At 42.0% G+C, this 22,867-nt stretch overlaps 1 protein-coding gene across 1 annotated transcript in view; it reads right to left on the reverse strand.

The window, feature by feature from the left end:
• Positions 1–243: 243 nt before the first annotated feature.
• The window catches only part of LOC127003749 (major facilitator superfamily domain-containing protein 6-like), a 93,797-nt gene continuing 71,173 nt past the window's right edge, over positions 244–22,867 (reverse strand). The window contains exon 9 of the mRNA XM_050870754.1: positions 244–1,665. Within this exon, the coding sequence (XP_050726711.1) occupies positions 1,313–1,665 (353 nt within the window). The 3' untranslated portion in view covers positions 244–1,312. The remainder of the gene's footprint in view (positions 1,666–22,867) is intronic.

The following is a 22,867-nucleotide window of genomic DNA, read 5'->3' on the forward strand; positions in this document are numbered from 1 at the left end:
TATATATATATATATATATATATATATATATATATATATATATATTTTGTATCAAAAGAAAGCAAATTAAATGTATTATTCATAAATGGGAAGAAATATGGTTGAATACTAAAAAAAAATAGAAATAACATGTATAATAAGGCGCTTAATATAGGTTGATTTATATAGTGAAATTATTATATAATAATAGTAACTTATTATAAAGATATCTTAAAATGGTTTTAATACAAAATAGTCAACATATTGAAGTGTTTATATATGATTTTTTTATGCAGATATATTAATTTTTGTGGCGTCAGGCAAGTTTTTCGTCGCGGCGCGTGAAATGAGTCAGATTCGGCGAATGTTCGTCGCGTGTTCTGGTCGAGTTCGAGCAAAAACTACTGAAGCTAGGAAGGCGTGCTTGGTGGCAAATGAAAGCTCTTTTAATACAGATTAATAATCAGAAACAAAGTGGAAAGCATTATACGAGTAAAAATATTATAAGCAAAACACTAGGACGTGTCCAAATCGCGGCAAAAGGGCCGAAAAACAGGCTATTTTGTGACGGCTCGACGACGAACTTAGAATCGAGCTATCATAAAATCCTTCAAGATGATTAAACTACAATGCCAAGAGGGGCTACATGCCAAATTACAGCCTTCTAGAGGTAATAGCGAGGCCACACTAGACGAAAACGTCGGTGTCTGGAGTTCGTCAAGATCGCTCTCGACAGGGTTTACGTTTCGAGCTCTAGCGACGGAACTACTGGGAGTAGGGAAATGTTACGCTCCATATTGGAGGAAAGCACATTGGCAGGGCTAAATCATTTGTTAAATAAGGTTTTTGAAATTCTTAAAAAAATGAGCGGGTTTCAAGGTTGGGAGCCCAAAAAGTTTTTTCCGAGTCTTTTTTTGCGAATTTATTCGATTTTTTACCCTTTCGAGTCGGTTTTCGAGCCCGGTCGTTACTTACATACTATAGCTCTTTCATTTTGCCGTCGATTGATACCAAAAACATTTATGTAGCCCCAGAAATAAGGGAATTATGGCGATTCGCACCAAAGCGGTTGATTTTCCAAAATTCGCGGCTTAATGACAAGGCTGGGGCAAGTGTCCGTTCCATAGTATATTCATTAGTTGTATATAATGTTGTTATTAAAGCAATATTATAAAGCTGACTATTCATGTATTTCACTGAGAATAATAAAACTATGAAGTCTAAAACTTATTAAAACAATGTCTTTTTTTTTTTTTTTTTTTTTTACCTGTAACTAAATGCAGAAACTTCGGAGTCATAACCACACCTGAAGTTATGTCCGTCTGTATTTCAGTCACTCCACCTTTTCGAAAGCGGAGTTCAGCTGCCCACCTTCGGAAGAATTCTCAGCAGATCTATTTGCATTCGGTTGTTCGAATGAAACTGTGTCTTTGTTTTTCTTTATACCGTTTTCTACGATTTCAAGCTCCTTATCAGTTTTCTCCTCATCCTCATTTGAGTCTTTTTCATTTTTCTTCTGCTCAGCTTTGAGTTTTCTTTCTTCCTGCGCTTTTGTAAAGAACAGTCGGTTGAGGATGAAGTATACAACGCAGGTGATGCCGCAAATGAGAGCCATGAGCCTGAAGAGATTGCGTACCCCAATAGGACCAATCAGGAAGCCACCCATTAGACTTCCCAAGCCTCGACCTGCAAAAGTTTCAGATGAATATTTTTGTTATACTGTAAGTATGTCAGAGTGGTATATGAATATTGAATATGTAGAATTAGTCAAAGTAAAAATTCTAATTATGGTAAAACTTCACCTAGCTCATTGCAAGCTGAGATGAAGAGCTTAAACCATTGTGTAGAAAAGAATACACGAAACTTTTCAACACTACGACAGCTTTGTCTATTTTTTCGGTAAAATGTTGATTTCATGGAAGAAAGTGGCCTAATTAACTGGAGACTTCACATCTCCTCTCTCACTAAATCAGCTTCCTCGAGGTTGGGCGTTCTGTATCGTCTCCACCAGTTCTTCTACCCCGCACAGTTGCTTTCCATATACAGGGGCCTTGTCCGCCCTCGTATGAAGTATGCATCTCACCTGTGGGGGGGGAGCTCCACTCACACAGCTCTCTTGGACAGAGTAGAGTCTAAGGGCCGCTTTCACAGTCGTTTTGTTTGTTTTGATCGTTACCAATGGCGGCGATCGCCGCTATAGAATTTCCACTTAAAACTGGCCGATGGGGTAGTGGTGGCTGCGGGGTTAGCCTAGCCCCGCACCTTGCCACACACTCTCAACACCTCTCGCTTCCTCTGCAGTCACCACTACCCCATCGGCCAGTTTCACATGGAAAACTATAGCGTCGATCGGCGCCATTGGTAACGATCAAAACAAACAAAACGACTGTGAAAGCGGCCCTAAGGCTCTTCGTCTCATCACCTCTCCTCATCTTACTGATAGTCTTCTACCTCTTAAATTCCGCTGCCATGTTGCCTCTCTTTCTATCTTCTATCAATATTTTCACGCTGACTGCTCTTCTGAACTTGCTAACTGCATGCCTCCTCCCCTCCCGCGGCCTCGCCACACACGACTTTCTACTCAAGCTCATCCCTTTACTGTCCAGATCCCTTACGTACGAGTTAACCAGCATCTTCACTCTTTCATCCCTCACGCTGGTAGACTCTGGAACAATCTTTCTTCATCTGTATTTCCTGCTGCCTACGCCTTGAACTCTTTCAAGAAGAGGGTATCAGGACACCTCTCCTCCCGAAATTGACCTATCCTTTTATAGAAGCAGTGAGTAGCGGTTTTTTTTTTTTCATTATTTTCCTTTTTTTTTTTTTTGCCATTGAGCTGTTTCCTCTGTTGTAAATTTTTTTTTTTATTGAAATGATGGCAGAAGCAAGAACTTCCCATGAAAAAAAAGCCACAATGACTAGTAAATACTAATGCCAATCGGTTGGATGTTAACAGAACAATCCTCATTGACTCAAAGCATCAGTGCCTTTAAACAGTGACTATGAAATGTGAAAGGAAGATTTAATGGGACCAACAAAAGCCTCCTGAATTTTGTCTGTAGCTACCCTTGACAGGGTATATAATGCTATAAAGTGTCAGACTCATCATCACATGGGATTATTTGGGGGGGGGATGGCCTGGGAGTTCAAAAGTAGCGATCGCCCGCAGAACCAGGCGTCACTTCGGAGGGCTCTGCGTATGGGCTCCTGGAATGTTCTGCGCCTCTCAAAGGACAACCAACTATCCAATGAGTTCAGACGGCTGAAGTTGGATATAGCGAGACTCTATAGACGAGAAGGCCTGGCAGTGGCGATATCGATAATATGGGGTACACCTATACTGCTCCGGGTTGAACAATGGTGCCCGTCTGCAGATGGTAGCTATAGGCATCTACAGCCAACTGCGGTCATTTGTTGTTGAGGTTACTCCGATTGATGATCGTATAATGTAAATGAGGCTGAATCACACCAATGGCTTCATATCTCTTGTCACAGTGTACGCTCCTACCGAGATGTGTGAAACTGAAGAGAAGGTGTTCTACGTCAAACTCGGCTCGATATTAGACCAGTCCTCATTTGGGACACACTAATTTCCATGAACGACTTTGATGTAACTTCGGGCACTGACAGAGTTGGCAATGAGTTATGTGTTGGCCCCCATGGTTCAGCTTTCTCCTAAATTTTGCACGATCTAGGAGGTCGAGAATTGAAAGTTCTTGGTAATAAAGATTAGAGACCGGATTCATAAAACCATTCACCAGACCTCTCGTTGGTAAGTTTTTCAGTAACTTCGCCCACTCCGTAAATCTGTATTAGGCGGTGGCTGAGTCGACAGAGTGACGGCGCCGTGTTCAGGAGGACGCGAGTTCAATCACCGCCCGGTGCCACCAAGCTGGGATTTTTCAGCCACCGCCGAGTGGCTTAAAACTATCCACATGCTGTCCAGAAGACCACCTATCAACCCGGACTCTAGATTCTAGTATTAAAGATGAGCTCCGGGAGGGCAGCATGAGCCAATGCAAGATGGCGCCACTATAAACACTCGCCTGCGCCAGAACGGGCTGGGCCGACCATCAGGCCCCACCGGGAAGAAGCCTGCCGGCGCAATAGGCCGCGACGTAAAAAAAATAATAAAATAAAATAAAAATTACTGAGCCTCCGGTAAGGCCAAAATTTACCACTGCCCCGAGCACCCGTAAGTGAGTTACCGGAGGTATGGTAAGCTCGGTAAACACTGCCACCTAAGGATTATTCTGCCGTCTAACCGCCGGTGTTGATGATTTCTGAACAAGACAATGCAATTGTGATTATCTTTGTAGTACAAGGAGTATGAAGATGTATAATAGTGATGGAAATAAGTGGAGAGAAACGTGAAAAGAAAAAGTGAGCGGTGCAGCGTATGAGTAGCCACAGCGACAGTGCGTTATCCTCATTATTCATTTTGTACTCATATTTGCTCCATAGCTTAAGACAGAAATAACCGACTGATAAGCATAGTAGTGAAAGAAATTGACAAACACATGTTACCGTAGTGAATGGAATTGACAAACATTAATTACCGATGTGGAAAGACAGATTAGTAGGGTATTTCAAATTTAACGGCCCAACAGGGGTGCAATTATAACTGGCAGCTGTCGATATGAGTCATGGGTAATGCTTTTAACATGAGTGACCATGACTTTCATCTGTATCGTTACCGCCCAGGAGCCGGCCCAGTTATAACACGCCACCTCTCTCTCAGCCCCGGTGTGGCATAATGAAATGTTCGGACAGTCCAGGTGCCCAACTTATCGTACAGAGACACTTGTTCGTGGAGCGGTGAAGTGAGGAGGTTCAGAGATTCAGTAAGGATGGGCAGGTACCGTTAATTTGAGTACGAGTAGTACTGGTACCGAAAACTCAGGTACCGTTAGTACCGGTACCGGTACCCAAAAATTTTTTTTTATGTTAATGACGTCTGATGAAATTCCTAATTAAATTTTCTCTAAAGAAAACTCTCTCTCTCTCTCTCTCTCTCTCTCTCTCTCTCTCTCTCTCTCTCTCTCTCTCTCTCTCTCTCTCTCTCTCTCTCTCTCTCTCTCTCTCTCTCTCTCTCTCTCCTGTATGAAGTGAATATTTATTTTTTCGATAAAAAAAGTATATATATATATATATATATATATATATATATATATATATATATATATATATATATATATATATATATATATATATATATATATATATATATAGTTATTATGCATGGACTCACAGTCTGATAACAATAACAGTATATATTAACAAACCTTTAAAAAAAGAATCGTACATGAATAATTATATTATCTAATGGATAAGTTAATGAAATAATGGAGGCGAGAGGGAGAATGAAAATAACAACGCGGGGCAAAATGGCGGGCAGACCGTGTGACTCAGCACTGCAAGACATAACTTGTCTCCACACTCCGTCTCACTAAGCTCCGGCAAGCGGCACTGGCGGTAAACTGGTACCGTTTAGTGTTCCGGGACCTGAACGGAACCGCAGTACCGACTTTTAATGAGACTACTCGGCACTCGGTACCGGTACCAAGTGCCGAGTGGAATCGATTCTATTCGGCACTCGGTACCGGTACTCGGTACCGGCACAACGTTGGTGAAGATAAATTTCGTGCAGTCTGAATTTACTTGTCTAAATCTGAGTTTTACGCCATTGTTCCTCGTGCGCAAAGTGTCATCGATCATAAACAATGTTGATCTGTCTACATTCGTGAAACCATTAAGTATTTTAAAACATTCGATCAGTTTTCCTCGAAGGCGACGTTTCTCAAGAGAGAACATGTTAAGGGTAGAAAGCCTTTCTTCGTAGGATTTGTTGCGCAAGGAAGGGATCATTTTCGTTGCCCGACGCTGAACACCTTCTAATTTAGCAATATCCTTTGCATGGTGGGGAGACCAAAACTGTACCGCATATTCTAAGTGGGGTCTGACTAAACTATTGTAGAGCGGGAGTATTACATCTTTATTCTTGAATAAAAAGTTTCTTTTAATGAAACCCAACATTCTGTTCGCTTTATTTGCTGCATCGATGCATTGCTGTGAGAATTTGAGGTTTGACGCGATTTTGACCCCCAAGTCCTTGACGCATTGAACGCTTTTGAGTTTAACGCCGCGCATTTCGTAATCGAACTTCTTATTCCTCGTTCCAACTTGAAGGACCTGGCACTTGTCTACGTTAAAGGGCATCTCCCATCTATCCGACCAAGCTGAAATTTTGTGCAAATCCTCTTGGAGGCTTTGCCTGTCTTCGTCAGTGAGAACCGAGTTACCAATCTTTGTGTCGTCTGCAAATTTACTAATGCGGTTATTGAGTCCAATATCCACATCGTTGATGTAAATAATGGAGAGCACTGGGCCAAGAACCGAGCCCTGAGGGACGCCACTAGTGACCGGCGCCCACTCTGAGTTAAATCCGTCAATCACTACTCTTTGTTGTCTGTTGCTCAACCAATTCGCGATCCATTGGTTTACTTGACCGTCAATACCTATTTGCTTTAATTTGTAAAATAATTTATGATGCGGGACTTTATCAAACGCTTTCTGGAAATCAAGATAGACTACGTCCAGTGATTTGGTTACGTCATAAACAGTGAAGAGGTCGTTATAAAAGGTTAATAGGTTTGATAGGCAGGATCTTTTGTTTCGGAAGCCATGTTGTGAGTCCCCAGTTAATGAGTGGCTTTCAAGGTAACTCACAATTTTGTCTCTAATTATGCCCTCAAATAGCTTACCAACAACCGAAGTTAGGCTAATGGGCCTGTAATTACCTGGCACTTTTTTGTCTCCTTTCTTAAAAATCGGTGTCACGTTAGCCTTTTTCCAATCTGAAGGGACGATGCCTTGTCGCAAGGACATATTGAATACGGTTGTGAGGGAGGAGAGTATTTCGCTCTTTGTTTCTTTCAGGAGAGTTGGATATACTTTGTCAGGTCCAGGACTTTTATTTGTTTTAAGTGATTTGAGGGCTTTAAGGACTTCATCGGGTTTTATTTCAAAGTTAGGCAATGCATGGTCGGGATTTACATTAGTACTGGTGTTGGTGATAGTGGTGGGAGGACTGTTAGTATCAAACACCGAGGAAAAGTAATTGTTTAATAGGTTTGCAACGTGTTGGCTGACAGTCACTAGTGCACCGTCGCTGTTTGTTAAGGGTCCAATTCCACTTCTGATCGCCTTTCTGTTGTTTATGTAACTGAAGAAGGATTTCGGATTATTTTTACAGTTGGCTGCAATATTTTCTTCATATCTACGCTTTGCCTGACGCACTAATCTGTTTACTCGTCGCCTGGCATCATTATAGAGTCTAATGTTTTCGGGCGTGCTTTGTTCTTTCTTTAACCTGTAAAACAATTTTCTCTCCTTGACTGAGTGTTTAATTTCACTATCAAACCAAGGTGGGCTTTTATTAGTGTTAATTCGTTTCTCGCACAAGGGGACAAATGTGTCCTGCTGAGTGAGTAAGTGATTTTTAAAGCTTAGCCAGGCGTCCTCTACATTACCGTCATCTGATAGTTGCATATCTATTAGTTTTCGTCGGATTTCTACGAAGTTGGCTCTTTTGAAATTGGGCGCCTTTACTTTATTTTCAGTCATCGATGTTTGAGCTCTAATGTCAACGCGCACTAGTTTATGATCGCAGGAACTGAGGTGTTCTCCTACCGTGACATTACTGACTAGGTCTAGGTTATCTTGGGTCTTTATAACAAGGTCAAGTATGTTATTTTGACGAGTTGGTTCAGAAACCATTTGGCTTAGATAATTTTCCTCTAAAACTTCGATCATTCTATGGGACTCACCTTCTGTACCCGACAGTGTCGCCCAGTCGATATGGGGGAGGTTAAAGTCTCCTAATATCAGTGAGTCGCTGTTATTAAGTGACTGCCTTAAGACGCTGTACATTTCAAGATCGGCATCGAGTGATTGCCCCGGAGGCCTGTAAGTGACAGATATATTTAAATTGACTTTTGCAGTGTTTACTCGCACGCACAAATGTTCAACGTTACTGTTTCTTGGTGTTTTGTCAGTGGGTTGCAAATAGCTTTTGACAAAAAGGGCGACACCACCACCTCTACGGTTTACACGATCCTTGTTGAAGAGTCTGTAGCCATCTATGTTGTATTCGGAACTTAAATCAATATTTGTGGTGTCGATAAATGTTTCGGTTATAGCAATTACGTCAAAGTTTTCTGTCAAAGCAAGACATCGCAGTTCATCGAACTTGTTTCTTAGGCTACGCGCATTGAAACTAAGGACTCTTAGGTTATCTTGAGGCTTGGTAATAGAGGTAGTGGTATTGGAGGGTTCAATGTTACGAGTTTGTTGCGGTGTATGGTGTCTATTTACACGGGCGGAATGGAAGGACGTGGCTGAGAGTCGTTTTTTGTTGTTCGGGCGTTACGTACGGCGTCGTTGAGGAGCCTTCCGAATCTGGCTGCCCCGATGGGGGACAGGTGTATGCCGTCCCTATGGAAAAGTTTACTCTGGCCGTAGAAATGGTTCCAGGCGTTAAAGAACTCGACGTCAAGCTCTCCGCAGAGAGTCTGTAGGCGGTTGTTGAGGCTGAAGGCCTTACTGTAGAAGTCGCCTTCGTCCCACGTCCGTGGTAGAATTCCTGAAATCAAAATATTTGGGGATTTAGACTTATACTGCTGGATGAGCCTATGGTACTTGTCCAGCAGTTCCTCAGACCGGGTCGTGGTGGCGTCGTTTGTACCTGTGTGGAGAACAAAGGGTGAGTCATTAGATGCCTCAGCGGAGACCTCGTCCAGGGCAGCTGTCATGTCGTCAACACCAGCTCCAGGATAACAGTAGTTACGCCTACGACGGGGGACTCTGCCACAGAATTCGACCACCTGATGGCGAATCATAGAGTCACCGACCAAGAAGGTGCTCTGTTCCTCGTCCTCCTCCTCCAGTATGGCAAATCTGTTGTAGCAATGAGTAGGATAAATGGCTCTAGGGGCGGGTCTGGCTCCTCCTCTCACGGGGGTGAAGCATTCAGCGTCAGCTCTACCGGTCCCCTGTGACGTGTCTTCTTCGGAAGGTGGCTGGGCATCGAGTGCAGGTGCGGAGGGTGATGAGGCGTCACTTGCAGCAGGGTCGACGATGTTGGCCTGGATAAACTCCTGCAAGGTTTCAACAGTACTAGTTAGTTCGGTGATCTTCTTCTCGCCAGCCGTCAGCCTTTCGTCCTGTTGAAGGAGTCTCGTTTCCATTTGCTGTGTCAACAGGCAGATCTTGCAGACGGTCGATCGTCCTGAGAAGAAATGGCCAGAGAAGTTTCCTGTGCAAGTCGAGCATTTCTTTAGCGCCATCTTGGTAAGGAGGAGAGAGCAAGTGAGTAGTGTTTATCTATTTATTTGCTTTTCTTTTTCTTTTTCGTAGGGCAGAGGGACGCGCGCGTGAATAAGCGAGAATAAGTGTGTGTGTGAGAGAGAGAGAGAGAGAGAGAGAGAGAGAGAGAGAGAGAGAGAGAGAGAGAGAGAGAGAGAGAGAGAGAGAGAGAGAGAGAGAGAGAGAGAGAGAGAGAGAGAGAGAGAGAGATGGGAAGGCGTAGGAGGGAGATGGGGATGGAGGGAGGAAGAGGGCGAAGGAAAGGGAGGGAGAGAGAGGGGGTGGGAACGAGATAGGCGGTGAGGAAGGAGAGATAGAGAGGGGCAGGTGGGGGGTAGTCATGAGAGAGAGAGAGAGAGAGAGAGAGAGAGAGAGAGAGAGAGAGAGAGAGAGGGAGAGGGGGGGGGGGGAGAGAGTGGGGGGCGAGAGAAGAGAGGGACGAGAGGGAGAGAGACGCAGGTGAGGAAGAAATTAAGAGAATTAGTGTGTCTCGGGGGAATACTCGGGTCGAGTCAGGTCAGGCAACTCTCCACACCTGTGTAGGGAGTGGCGTAGGAGTGGAATCTGGAATATATAATGAATATGGCGGAAAGAGTGTAACACTGTGTTTTGTGTATATGTGTATATATGTTTTACAGGGCGCTACGGCGAGAGGGTAGATACAGGCAGAGAGAGGTAGTAAAAATAAGGGCAACACTTAATCCTGTCCAGCGAAGCACGTGGTCGCACAGCAATCAGCACATCTCTGCAGGCAGCTAACTCGGTTGACAATAAGCAGTACGCAGTACAACGCGAAATAGCACACGGCACACAGCACAGCAAGATCTAAAGTACAGTGCAGTACGGCACACGAGGTGGAATCGCAAGCGAGCGAGGTCACGGACATCATGGGCAACCATGGTCAGTATCGGTACCGGTACCGAGCAGTCTGGTACCGGTACTGTACCGTATAGCTGGTACCGTTAGTACCGGTACTGTTACCGGTGCCTGCCCACCCCTAAAATTCAGTGTCTATCAAAGCGTCGGAGGGAAAGGTTATATGTAAGCGAGCGATGTTGTTTAATATGGTAAACTATGATATTTTGGATCACTCAGGAGGATGTCGCGTCTGAAGTTCGAATTTATAGCTATACATTATCCTAATGCTCTTAAAGTTATGTTAATGCTAACAATAGTGTATCGTGAATATTAACGTGTTACAAGATCTTTAAGTAACAGAACTATTAGGACACTATAAGGAAAATATTAAAGGGATGTGGCTGACGTTCGCAATCGTTCGGCTGCAGCTAATTATCATTTCCCTTTTTCATTCATTTCCTTTTTTAATTTGCTATCGTTAAAAAGTTAGTTATCTATTATTACAATTGTAACGATTTCAAACAAATTCTAAAACTCACCTTAAAAATGTTGATTAGCCCATATTTGTACCTACTATACTCTTACGTAAGCACTTCCTCTCAAAGCTTCTTACAGCGTCTTGTAACAACTTACGGTGAAGAAAACGGGTAGACATAGACGCACCAGGTGTAAACCCGGATTTCTGGCATCTTTCAGGTGATCACAATTACTTAATCTCTGAAGGTGATCACGAATTCGTAAGCTCTGCAGGTGATGACAATTTTTTAAACTCAGCAGTTGATCACGGATTCGTAAGCTCTGCAGGTGATGACAATTTTTTAAACTCAGCAGTAGATCACGGATTCGTAAGCTCTGCAGGTGATGACAATTTTTTAAACTCAGCAGTAGATCACGGATTCGTAAGCTCTGCAGGTGATGACAATTTTTTAAACTCAAGCTCTGCAGGTGATGACATTTTTAAACTGTGATCACAATTTTTAAAGGTGATGACAATTTTAAACTCAGCGTGATGACAATTTTTAACGGTGAAGAAAACGGGTATGACATAAACTCAGCAGTAGATCACGGATTCGTAAGCTCTGCAGGTGATGACAATTTTTTAAACTCAGCAGTAGATCACGGATTCGTAAGCTCTGCAGGTGATGACAATTTTTTAAACTCAGCAGTAGATCACGGATTCGTAAGCTCTGCAGGTGATCACAATTTCTAATGAGGAGCAGGCTCAAGGGCACCTTACGTGGTCACAAAGTAGTTTAACATGGTAATTGTTACTGCAATCTATTTAGGTCCCTTACCCACTCAAAATTTGTACAAGGTTGGGTACATGTAAATAATTATGGTCCCTTCCCTTGATTACAGTATCATTTTCACAGTTCGCTCTCCAGCGCCGACTGCCGAGGCGCTGGGAGGTTCCGTGACGGCTCTCCTCAGAGCATAACCAAGGCAGGGGTTTTCTATCATCCTTAGTTTATTATAACATCAACACCTTGCCCACGACTGTGCAGTATATGAGAGATAAATGTACGTTGTTCCCTACTCCACAAATACGCGATCAATATTTAGTTTATTTAACGAATGTTATATTAACTGGTGTGTTATACATCGTCCCGCATCCAGTGTTATAATGACCAGTGCTGTAAAATATATAAACAGCCATAATAAGCATAACAATAGGCTAGTTATGTTTTTACATAAATTATTAATAGCTCACACACACACACACACACACACACACACACACACACACACACACACACACACTTTTTACTTCAATCCTAATAGCCTATCTCCGTGTTTGCAACAATCCCTCAACTATATTAATTATTTTATCTATGTTAACGTGAGACGTTTTTTTTTTCCTTCTGTGTGTGTGTGTGTGTGTGTGTGTGTGTGAGAGAGAGAGAGAGAGAGAGAGAGAGAATTTTGAAGTGTTGTACTATATAAAAAAAATGAGTATAATCATAGCTTGTCCGTTATATCTATGGAAGCTATTGATATGCTATTCCTGAAAATAAGTAATCTCTCTCTCTCTCTCTCTCTCTCTCTCTCACACACACACACACACACACACACACACATTTCATTACTTCCACCTTATTGGGCTTTCCGTATTTTCCACCCATCCACTGTAGGTAGTTATTGATCACACACACACAAACACACATATTGTCTCTCACATTAAAATATTGTAGAGAAATAGTTATAGAAGTGTTGCGAGCTGAGGTAAAACATGGAAAACTGACCTAATAGGATTGAAGTTGAAATATTTATGTATGTGTATGTGTGTGTGGGGGGGGGGGAGGGGGGATGAGAAAGATTTACATATATTTACATAGATTTACATAGAAATTCAGACCACACAGACCCCAAGGTCCAGACTTGGTGGTCTGTCCATAAAAATACGTGATTCTATATTGATCAGATGCTCCAAAACTTTGCATTTCACTCTAGTTAACATTAAGTTCAAGGAAGTGACGGTCGAGCTTGCTTTTAAAGGATTCAATCGTGTTACACTGGACCACTGACGGTGGGAGCTTATTCCATTCTCGCACTACAACGTTGGTGAAGAAAAATTTGGTGCAGTCTGAATTTACTTGCCTACATTTGAATTTTGTGCCATTGTTCCTCGGTCGCAAAGTGTCATCGATCATAAACAATTTTGATTTGTCCACATTCGTGAATCCATTAAGTATTTTAAAACATTCGATCAGTTTTCCTCGGAGGCGACGTTTCTCAAGAGAGAACATGTTAAGAGCGGAAAGCCTCTCTTCGTAGGATTTGTTGCGCAAGGAAGGGATCATTTTTGTTGCCCGACGCTGAACACCTTCTAGTTTAGCAATGTCCTTTGCATGGTGGGGAGACCAAAACTGTACCGCATATTCCAAGTGGGGTCTGACTAAACTATTGTAGAGCGGAAGTATTACATCTTTATTCTTGAATAAAAAGTTTTTTTTTTAATGAAGCCCAACATTCTGTACGCTTTATTTGTTGCACTGATGCATTGCTGTGAGAATTTGAGGTTTGACGCGATTTTGACACCCATGTCCTTGACGCATTGAACGCTTTTTAGTTTGACGCCGCGCATTTCGTAATCGAACTTCGTATTTCTTGTTCCAACATGAAGGACCTGGCACTTGACTATGTTTAAGGGCGTCTCCCATCTATCAGACCAAGCTGAAATTTTGTGCAGATCCTCTTGGAGGCTTTGCCTGTCATCGTCAGTGAGAACCGAGTTACCAATTTTTGTGTCGTCTGCAAATTTACTAATGCGATTATTGAGTCCAACATCCACATCGTTGATGTAAATAATGAAGAGCACTGGGGCAAGAACCGAGCCCTGAGGGACGCTACTAGTGACCGGCGCCCACTCTGAGTTAAATCCGTCAATCACCACGCTTAGTTGTCTGTTGCTCAACCAATTCGCGATCCATTGGTGAACTTGACCGTCAATACCTATTTGCTTTAACTAATAAAGTAATTTATGATGTGGGACTTTATCAAACGCTTTCTGGAAATCAAGATAGGCTATGTCCAATGATTTGGTTACGTCATAAACTGAGAAGAGGTCGTTATAAAAGGTCAATAGGTTTGATAGGCAGGATCTTTTGTTACGGAAGCCATGTTGTGAATCCACAATTAATGAGTGTCTTTCAAGGTAACTCACAATTTTGTCTCTAATTATGCTCTCGAGCAGCTTACCAACAACTGAAGTTAGACTAATGGGCCTGTAATTACCTGGTATAATTTTGTCTCCCTTCTTAAAAATCGGTGTCACGTTAGCCTTTTTCCAATCTGTAGGGACGATGCCTTGTCGAAAGGACATATTGAAAACAGTTGTGAGGGAGGAGAAAATTTCGTTCTTTGTTTCTTAAAGCAGTATAGGATATACTTTGTCGGGTCCGGGACCTTTATTTGTTTTAAGGGATTGGAGAGCTTTAAGGACTTCATCGGTAGTTATTACAAAGTTAGGCAATGCATGCTCAGGACTTACGTTAGTACTGTTGTCGTCACTGTTGTTGGTGGCAGTGGTGGGAAGACTGCTAGTATTAAACACCGAGGAAAAATAATTGTTTGCAATTGCAATGTTTGCAATGTGTTGGCTGTTAGTCACCAGTGCACCGTCACTGTTTGTTAAAGGTCCAATTCCACTTTTGATCGCCTTCCTATTGTTTATATAACTGAAGAAGGATTTCGGATTATTTTTACAGTTGGCTGCAATGTTTTCTTCATATCTACGCATTGCCTGACATACTAATCTTTTCACTCGTCGCCTGGCTTCATGATAAATTCTAATGTTTTCGGGCGTGCTTTTTTTTATTTTTTTTTTAGCCTGTAAAGCAATTTTCTCTCCTTATTCGAGTGTTTAATTTCGTTATTAATCTATTAGTGTTACTTCGCTCCTCGCACAATGGGACAAATGTGTTCTGCTGAGTGAGTAATTGATCTTTAAAGTTTAGCCAGGTTTCCTCTACGTTGCCGTCATCTGATAGTTGTATTTCTTTGTCGGATTTCTACGAAATTAGCTCTTTGGAAATTTGGCACCCTCACTTTATTTTCAGTCACTGTTGTTTGAGCTCTGATATCGACGCGCATTAATCTATGATGCAAGAACCAAGGTGTTCTCCTACTTTGGGTCGCTATAACAAAGTCCAGTATGTTATTTTGTCGAGTTGATTCATTTTCTTCTAAAAATTCGATCATTCTATGTGACTCGCCTTCTGTGCCTGACAGTGTCACCCAGTCGATATGGGGGAGGTTAATGTCTCATTTGCGCCGATGATCTGGGAGCGAGAAATCCAATGTTTTGGGTGCACTTGGCTGCCTCCGCCCACCGGCTGAACTCCGCCCCCTTGCTTCACCTCACAGTGAATAACAACTCGCTGAGGGCCTCTCCATGTACTATTCCTCCAAGGGTGAACCACAGGAACGCCACACCACCTTCTCTTTGAATACGCTATCCCTGTCGTCACTGACCACTGCAGGAGTTGCAAGCCTTTGAGTAACTCCGTATGGAACGTAAGAATGTAAACAAACAAGCAGAAAATCTGTAATCATAGATTTTTTTTAATTTAATGCAGATATACGGCTCTAATGTAAGCTTTAGTAAACAAAGTTCATAGCATTGAAGGACTGCATTTCTTATTATTACTTCTAGAGCACTGTTTACCGCTGTACAACACATATGTTTTGATTTTGAAGCCTGTGTTTGTACACTAAAGTCACGTGAAAGCTGAAGATACAGTATAAAAGCCTGCACGTGATTGGCTACCGAACACAACAACTGGTTGCTAGGGTAGCTCTTACCGACCCGTTACAAGAGTGTTTATGAATGCAGAGTTTGAAAAAAAACGGAGGTCTATTAATGGTCCAGTAAATGTGAGAGATACCGAAGGGTTTGTTGGTAAAGTCCGTGAATCCGGTGTGGTGTCGTCTGCCATCCACGTATTGTGAGACATCCCATGCTGATCTGCGCATGCGCGAGCTTTGTTTACAATCAGAAGGTGGATGAGAATTTCGGCACGGTACTGTGTCTTTTGTCGACTGCCTATACGTCCCAACCAAGTTTTTTTTTTTTTTTTTTAAGTAAATGATGACATATGTTTTGAATTTGAAAATGTATAAAAGTTTCTTCCTACACCCTTTGTACGTCAGTTAGTGTGATAAAAGAGATAATCTACACCCCATGTATGTCAATAAATGTGATATATGAGACGACCTGCCCTCCTTGTATGTCGGTAAATGTGATAAATGAGATAACTTACACCCCTTGTATGTTGGTAAATGTGATAAATGAGATAACCTACACCCCTTGTGTGTCAGTAAATGTGATAAATGAGATAACCTGCACCCCTTGTATGTCAGTAAATGTGATAAATGAGATAACCTGCACCCCTTGTACGTCGGTAAATGTGATAAATGAGATAACCTGCACCGCTTGTATGTCATAAATGTGATAAATGAGATAACCTGCACGCTTTGTACGTCGTTAAATGTGATAAATGAGAACCTACACTCTCTTCTCATTGATGGTCATGTTTCTCGGATACTCTCCATTTAATGGTATCTGAATTATGGGATCCATGTCATCCTTAAATTTGGCCATTTTCCCATAAAAACTGCCATGCTGTCTTGCCGCCATCTTGCCTGGACTAACTACAATATCAACACTCTGTGTTTGTAAACATCGGGTTCCACGCATGCGCAGATCAGGATGGGATGTTTCACGATTCGTGGATGGCAGATGACACCACACCGGGCCCAGAGCTGCACCGCTGGACTTTGTATAACAATCCTGGTGTGATATCCAAAAAGATTGACCACATCCTTGTTACTAAGCTTTCGTTGGAGATTCCTCCAGAAACGTAGGGTTTTACGGAGTACTGAGTTCTTTGCAACCAATCATAGGATTGTTTTTGCAATATTCAAGCTTCATGTCAGGTCATAAAAGAATCTCGAGATGTAGACATACTGTGTTCAATCACGAAAAATGAAAGACCTGGCCCAGCATCTTTGAAAACCCTGAAGAACTGTGGATTATATTATCTTCAAACATGAAACCCTTCAAACTGCAAAGGAGTGCATAAGCAAGCGCTCATAATCCAGGATTGTTATTTCCTCGGTGGAGACGGTGGATAATATTGAGAAGAGTTGCGCTTCCAGGCTTGATTGGAATCGGGAATAATGCAGGCCTCTCACGCGTAGAACTAGAGTTCTCCTGACGAGAGACAAATAGAGGTACGTCAAAAGCTGCACTGAGGATGTCGAGGGTCATTTCAACGGAAATCATAACCGACCTGCTTACTAATCCCTAAAGAACCTCCGCTTCGGGCCTCCTTCTCAGGTGGCCTTTCAGGTATCCAATCAACAGATGTTTGCCTCGTGTCAGCCATGGATGGACAGAGGGCTCGTTGGGCTGAGTACTTTGAGGAATTATTCATTGCGACTCTCCTACTGGGCAATTTTCCTGTTGCTGTGTTGCAAATGGCGGATGCTAATCCACCAATCGACAAAAACCCACCCTCTCTTGACGAGGTCAGAGAGACTGGCAGAGTTGAGGGGTGGAGAGACATCCATGCTGATTATCTCTTGCAAAAGGGATTTGGACAGAATAGGGATGAGCTAGAGTAGAAAGTCGAGTTGAGTGGGGCTGCGGGAGGGGGGGAGGCATGCAGTTAGCAAGTTCAGAATAGCAGTCAGTATGAAAATACCGAATAAAGATAGAAAGAGATGCAACGCTGGGGCGAAATATAAGAGGTAGAAGACTGTCAGTAAGAGGATGAGAGTTCATAAGACGAAGAGCCCTAGACTCTATTCTCTCCAAAAAAGCTGTGTGTGTTTAGCTCCCCAACACTTGAGAAGCATACTCCATAAGAGGGCGGACAAGGTCCTTGTATATGGATAGCATCTAGGAGGGGGGGAAAATGGCGGAAACGATATAGAACGCCCAACCTCGAGGAAAATGATTTAGTAAGATAGGAAAAATGAAGTTTCCAGTTAAGATTTTGAGTTAAGGATGTTTACTGTAAAATAGTGTAACGGCTGAGTGTTACCGAAGAATAGGAGATACGTTTGGAAGATTGTGTCGAGTTAATAGATGAATATATTGAGTTTTTGAGGCGTTGAAGGACACCAAGTCACTCTTGTGCCATTTGTAAATGATAGAAAGGTCTGAGTTCAAGTGCTCTATAGCCTCCAGTCTTGAGTCTAATTCTTTTTGGAAGGTCCTTTACTGAAAGAAGTTGAAGAATGCAGATTAGATTCATCGGCGTATTAGTGGATTGGACAGTTTGTTTAGAAAAGAAGATCATTAATGAACATCAGAAAGAGAGTGAGAGATAGGACAGAGCCTGTGGGACACCACTGTTGATAGGTTTAAGGGAAGAAAAGTGACCTTCTACCACGCAGAGATAGAACGGTCGGAAAGGAAATTGGAGATAAAAGCACAGAGCGAGGAATAGAATCCATAGGAGGGTAGCTTAGCAATCAATTATCTGTGCCAGACTCTGTCAAAAGTTTTCGAAATGTCTAAGGCAACAGCAAAAGTTTCACCGAATCGGCTAAGAGAGGACGACCAGAAGTCAGTTAGGAAGGAAGATCACCAGTAGAACGCCACTTGCGGAACTCATACTGGTGATCAGAAGTGGATAGATGCTTAGGAATTTTCCGGTTTAGGAAGCTTTAGAAAGACAAGAAGTAAAAGTATAGGACGGTAGTTTGAGGGATTGGAATTTCACAGGTAGGCGTACTTCCATCACGAAGGAAAGATAGATGTTGAATGGCAGGGCCGAAAGAGTTTCACCAGGTAGGGTGTCAGCACGGAAGTACGGAAGACAGGAGGCATTCCATTAGGTCCATAAGTCTTGGGGTTTAAGGCCAGAGAGAGCATAGAAAACATCATTCTTAAGCATTCTAATAACAGGCATAGTAGAGTCAGAGGGGGATGAATTGGATGAATGCCCTGAATCGTCCAGTGGAGTTTTTAGACAAAGTTTGAGCGAAGAGTTCAGCCTCAGAGACGGATGTGACGTCACAGCTATGTTGCCATCAGGACTAAGGAGAGGTGGGAAAGATGAAGAAGTAAAATTGTTGGAGATGTTTTTTTCTTAGATGCCAGGAGTCTGGAAAAATCAGAGAAAGCAAGGCTGTGACATTTTCTATGGATGAAAGTGTTTATCGAAGATCAGGTTTGGCGCAATTCCGGGTTGATCTGTAAAGATCATGGTTAGCAGGAATGTGAGGGCTCTGGTACCTTTTGCGAGCTGCCTCTTTATCTTTTATAGCACGAGAACAAGCGTGATTGAATCAAGGCCTCTTAGCATGAGGAGTAGAGAAAGAACGTGGAATACATGCCCTACTTCCAGAGACAATAGTCGAAGTATCTTCGTCTCATCAACTCTTCTACTCTTACTTGCAAACTTTTACCTCTTAATCCGCCTCAGTGTTGTATCTCTTTCTATCTTCTATCGATATTTTCATGCTGACTGCTCTTCTGAACTTGTTAACTGCATGCCTCCCCGCGGCCCCGCTGCACTCGGCTTTCTACTCTAGCTTATCCCTATACTGTCCAAATCCCTAATGTAAGAGTTAATCAGCATATTCATTCTTTCATTCCTTTCACTGGTAAACTCTAAAACAGCCTTCTTTCGTCTGTATTTCCTCCTGCCTACGACTTGACTTCATTAAAGAGGAGAGTATCAAGACACCTATCCTCACAAAATTGACCTCTTTTTTGGTCACTCATCTATACTTGCTTTTATAGGATCAGTGATTAACGTGTTTTTTTTCTCATTTAGTTTTTGGCCTTGAGCTGCTTCCTTCACTGTAAAAAAAATAAAAAAATAAACTGACTTATCCTGGTACATAAGGACAGTGTTTTATTAAGAAGTAATAGATAATAGTAAATGAGCCTCATTCCTGGCAGGTCTACAACCACTAAACAAAACTAACACTCTCTGGTTGTCACGATCATATCAAATGACCAAAGGGACTATTATATCATTAGCCTGAAACATCATATCCGCAAAATCCACATCACTGTGCGTAGAGTGTATCAAGACACCTCTCCACCCGAAATTGACCTCTCTTTTGGCTACTCTTTACTTTTATCTTTTATAGGAGCGGCGAGTAGCGGGCTTTTTTTTTGTACTCTTTTTTATTGCCCTTGAGCCGTGTCCTCTGATGTAAAAAAAAAGAAGAAAAGAAAAGAAGGCAAGGCATTGCTCGCAGTTTTGTCTCAAACGGTACAAAATAATCAAGCCATCTGACATTTATGCCTCAATGCTCGTCAACGTTTGAGGTCAAGAGTGACATTTGTCTCATTACAGTGAAACGTTCCTACAATAAATATAATTATTTTCATAGTTCAACCATAAACTTACCCATGAAAGACTTAGCTGTCTTAGTGAAGGTTTCTTTTACAGTTATAGAAACATCCCGAGGACAAAAAAGAAATAAAAAAGCCCACTGTTCCTAAAAAAAAAAATAATAAGTGACCAGAATAGAGGGTCGATTTCCGATAGAGATGTCTTGATATTCCCCTCTTGAAAGGGTTCACGACATTGGCAGGAGGATATACAGACAAAGGAAGACTGTTCAAGAGCTTAGCAGCAAAAGGGATTAAAGAAGGAAGATGCTAGTTAACTCTTGCATGTGAGTTGGATAGCATAGGGGTGATCAAGAACAGAAAGCCGTGTGCAGCATGGCCGCGGGGAGGGGGGCAAGCAGTTAGCAAGTTTAGAACAGTGAAACTACCAATAAAAAAATAAAAAAAGAGATTACATTGCAGCATAATTCAAATGGTAGAAGACTATCATTAAGAGGGGAGGAGTTGGTGAGACGAAGAGTCTTCAACTCTGCTATGTCCAAAAGGGCTGTGTGGGTGGAACCCTTCCACACATAAGATACATACACCATAAGAGGGTGGACAACGATCTGGCATCTGGCATCTGAGAGGGAAAAAAATGGTTACATTGATACAGAAAGTCTTACCCCGAGGAAGCTGATTTAGAATTTAGCAACAGATGAGATATGAAGTTTCCAGTTAAGATTTTAAGTTAAGGGCTAACCAAAAATGTTTAGTGTTGAAGGGGACAGTTTAGTATTATTGAAGAATAGGGGATAGCTGTTCGAAAGATTGTATCGAGTTAGCAGGCGAAGAAATTTTGTTCTTGAGGCACTGAAGAATACTAAGTTCTTTCTGCCCCTTTCAGTAATGATAGCAAGGTCCGAGGTCAAGTGCTCTGCAGCGTTCAGCTTTGAGACCCTTAATTGCTTCTGGGATGGTCTTCTTAATAAAAGATGTTAAGTAATGCAAAGGAGAGTTATCGGACTAGGGGTGGATGGAACAGTTTGTTTCGGAAAGATCATTAATGAATTATAGAAAATAGAAATGGTTAAAGTGATAGAGAAAGTCTCATCCCGAGGAAGTTGATTTAGCAACAGATGAATGATCAGCGAGATATAGTGGGAGTTAGAACAGAGCCCTGTAGAACACCAGTGCTGATGAGTTTAGGTAAGAACAGAGACCGTCTACGACGGCAGACAGATTGGCCTGAAAGGAAACTGGGGAGAGAGAGAGGTCGAATCCGTAGGAAGGTAGAGTAGAGAACAAAGATTTGTACCAAACTCTATCAAAAGCTTTCAAAACTTTCTTAGGCTACAACGAAAACTTCGCCGAAACGGCTAAGAGAGGCTGATCAGCAATCACTTGGAAAGGCAAAAAGATCACCAGTAGAACGCCTCTTGCGGAATCCGAACTGGTAATCAAAGAAGGTCAGAAGTAGTAATGCTTTAGTGGTTTTTTTTTTATAATGGATGTTTAAAAAAATAAAGACGAAGCTATTGTTATAGGACGGTAGTTTGAAGGTTTAGAGCGGCCATTCTTTTATGGCACAGGTTGTATGTAGGCGTACTTCCAGCAGGAAGGAAAGATACAGATTGAAAGGCAGAGACGAAAAGGTTTGACCAGGGTGGGTGCTGGCACGAATGCACAGTTTTAAAAGACAATAGGAAACACCCCATTGAGTCCATAAGCCTTCTGAGGATTCAGGCAATTGAGGACTCACAACATATCATCTTGAAATTTTAAGTAACAGGCATAGTGGTGTCAGCATGGGGATGGTTGAGTAGGAGGAATATTCCCTGAATCGTCCAGAGTGGAATTTTCAGAGAAAATCTAAGTTGAGCTGAGCTGCCATCATGATTGAGGAGAGTTGGAAAAGATGAAAAATTAAATTTGTTTGAGATATTTTTGCAGAGATGCCAGAAAGCTCTGAAAAAAAATAATACAAGGGTGTAAATTTTTTTTATTAATGAATGAATTTCTGGTGAGTCGAAGAATAGATCTGGCGCGATTACGAGCAGAAATGTAAAGATCACAGTTTGCAGCAGTCCGAAGGCTCAGGTATATTTTGTGAGCTGCCACTCTATCTTACATAGTACGAGAATAAGCGAGATTGAACCAGGGCTTTAAAGCATGAGGACTGGAGAAAGTATGAGGAATGTGTTACTCTATTCCAGAGGCAATACCTTCGTAATGTGCATGGCACACATATAGGGGTCCCAAACCTGGCAACCAAATCATTCCACGGGAAATCATAAAGACATCCAAAGGTCATCCCACCGAGATGAAGCATAATGCCAGAAGCATCGCCTCTTCGGTGTGTCCAGAGGTTGTACCTACAGGAGAGCTAGAACAAAATGCGGGAATGAGGTTGTGATCAGAGGATCCCAAAGGATAAAATAGTTTAACATAATCTGAAGGATTATAAGTTAGGAAAAGGAATAGTGTTTGGCATGTCTCCAGTTCGACCAGGGGTCATGTAGGCTGCTGAGGGGAGTAAAGTTGTAAAATATTTAACATACAGAAACCGCAAATATCGGTAAATGAAAAAGTAACAGAGTGGTTATTATCTATTCTGCAATAAAGGAAAAAGGTGTATAACCACATATAAAAAAAGGATTTGAAAATTAAAAACCTAATAAACGGCTCCCGAAAAAGAAAAAAAAAGAACGTATACAAAAAAATACTGGCAGTATCTCCTTCAAACCTGGCCATACATACTCACATTTAAGCCTAGTTTCCTGTACTGGTGTCTCAGCTCAAAATTATAAATTTGACTTTTTCCCTATGTCGCCAAAATACGCCCCCTATAATTGGAGATTT

The sequence above is a fragment of the Eriocheir sinensis genome, chromosome 3 (genome assembly GCF_024679095.1).
Source record: "Eriocheir sinensis breed Jianghai 21 chromosome 3, ASM2467909v1, whole genome shotgun sequence".
In the NCBI taxonomy this organism is placed as follows: Eukaryota; Metazoa; Arthropoda; class Malacostraca; order Decapoda; family Varunidae; genus Eriocheir; species Eriocheir sinensis.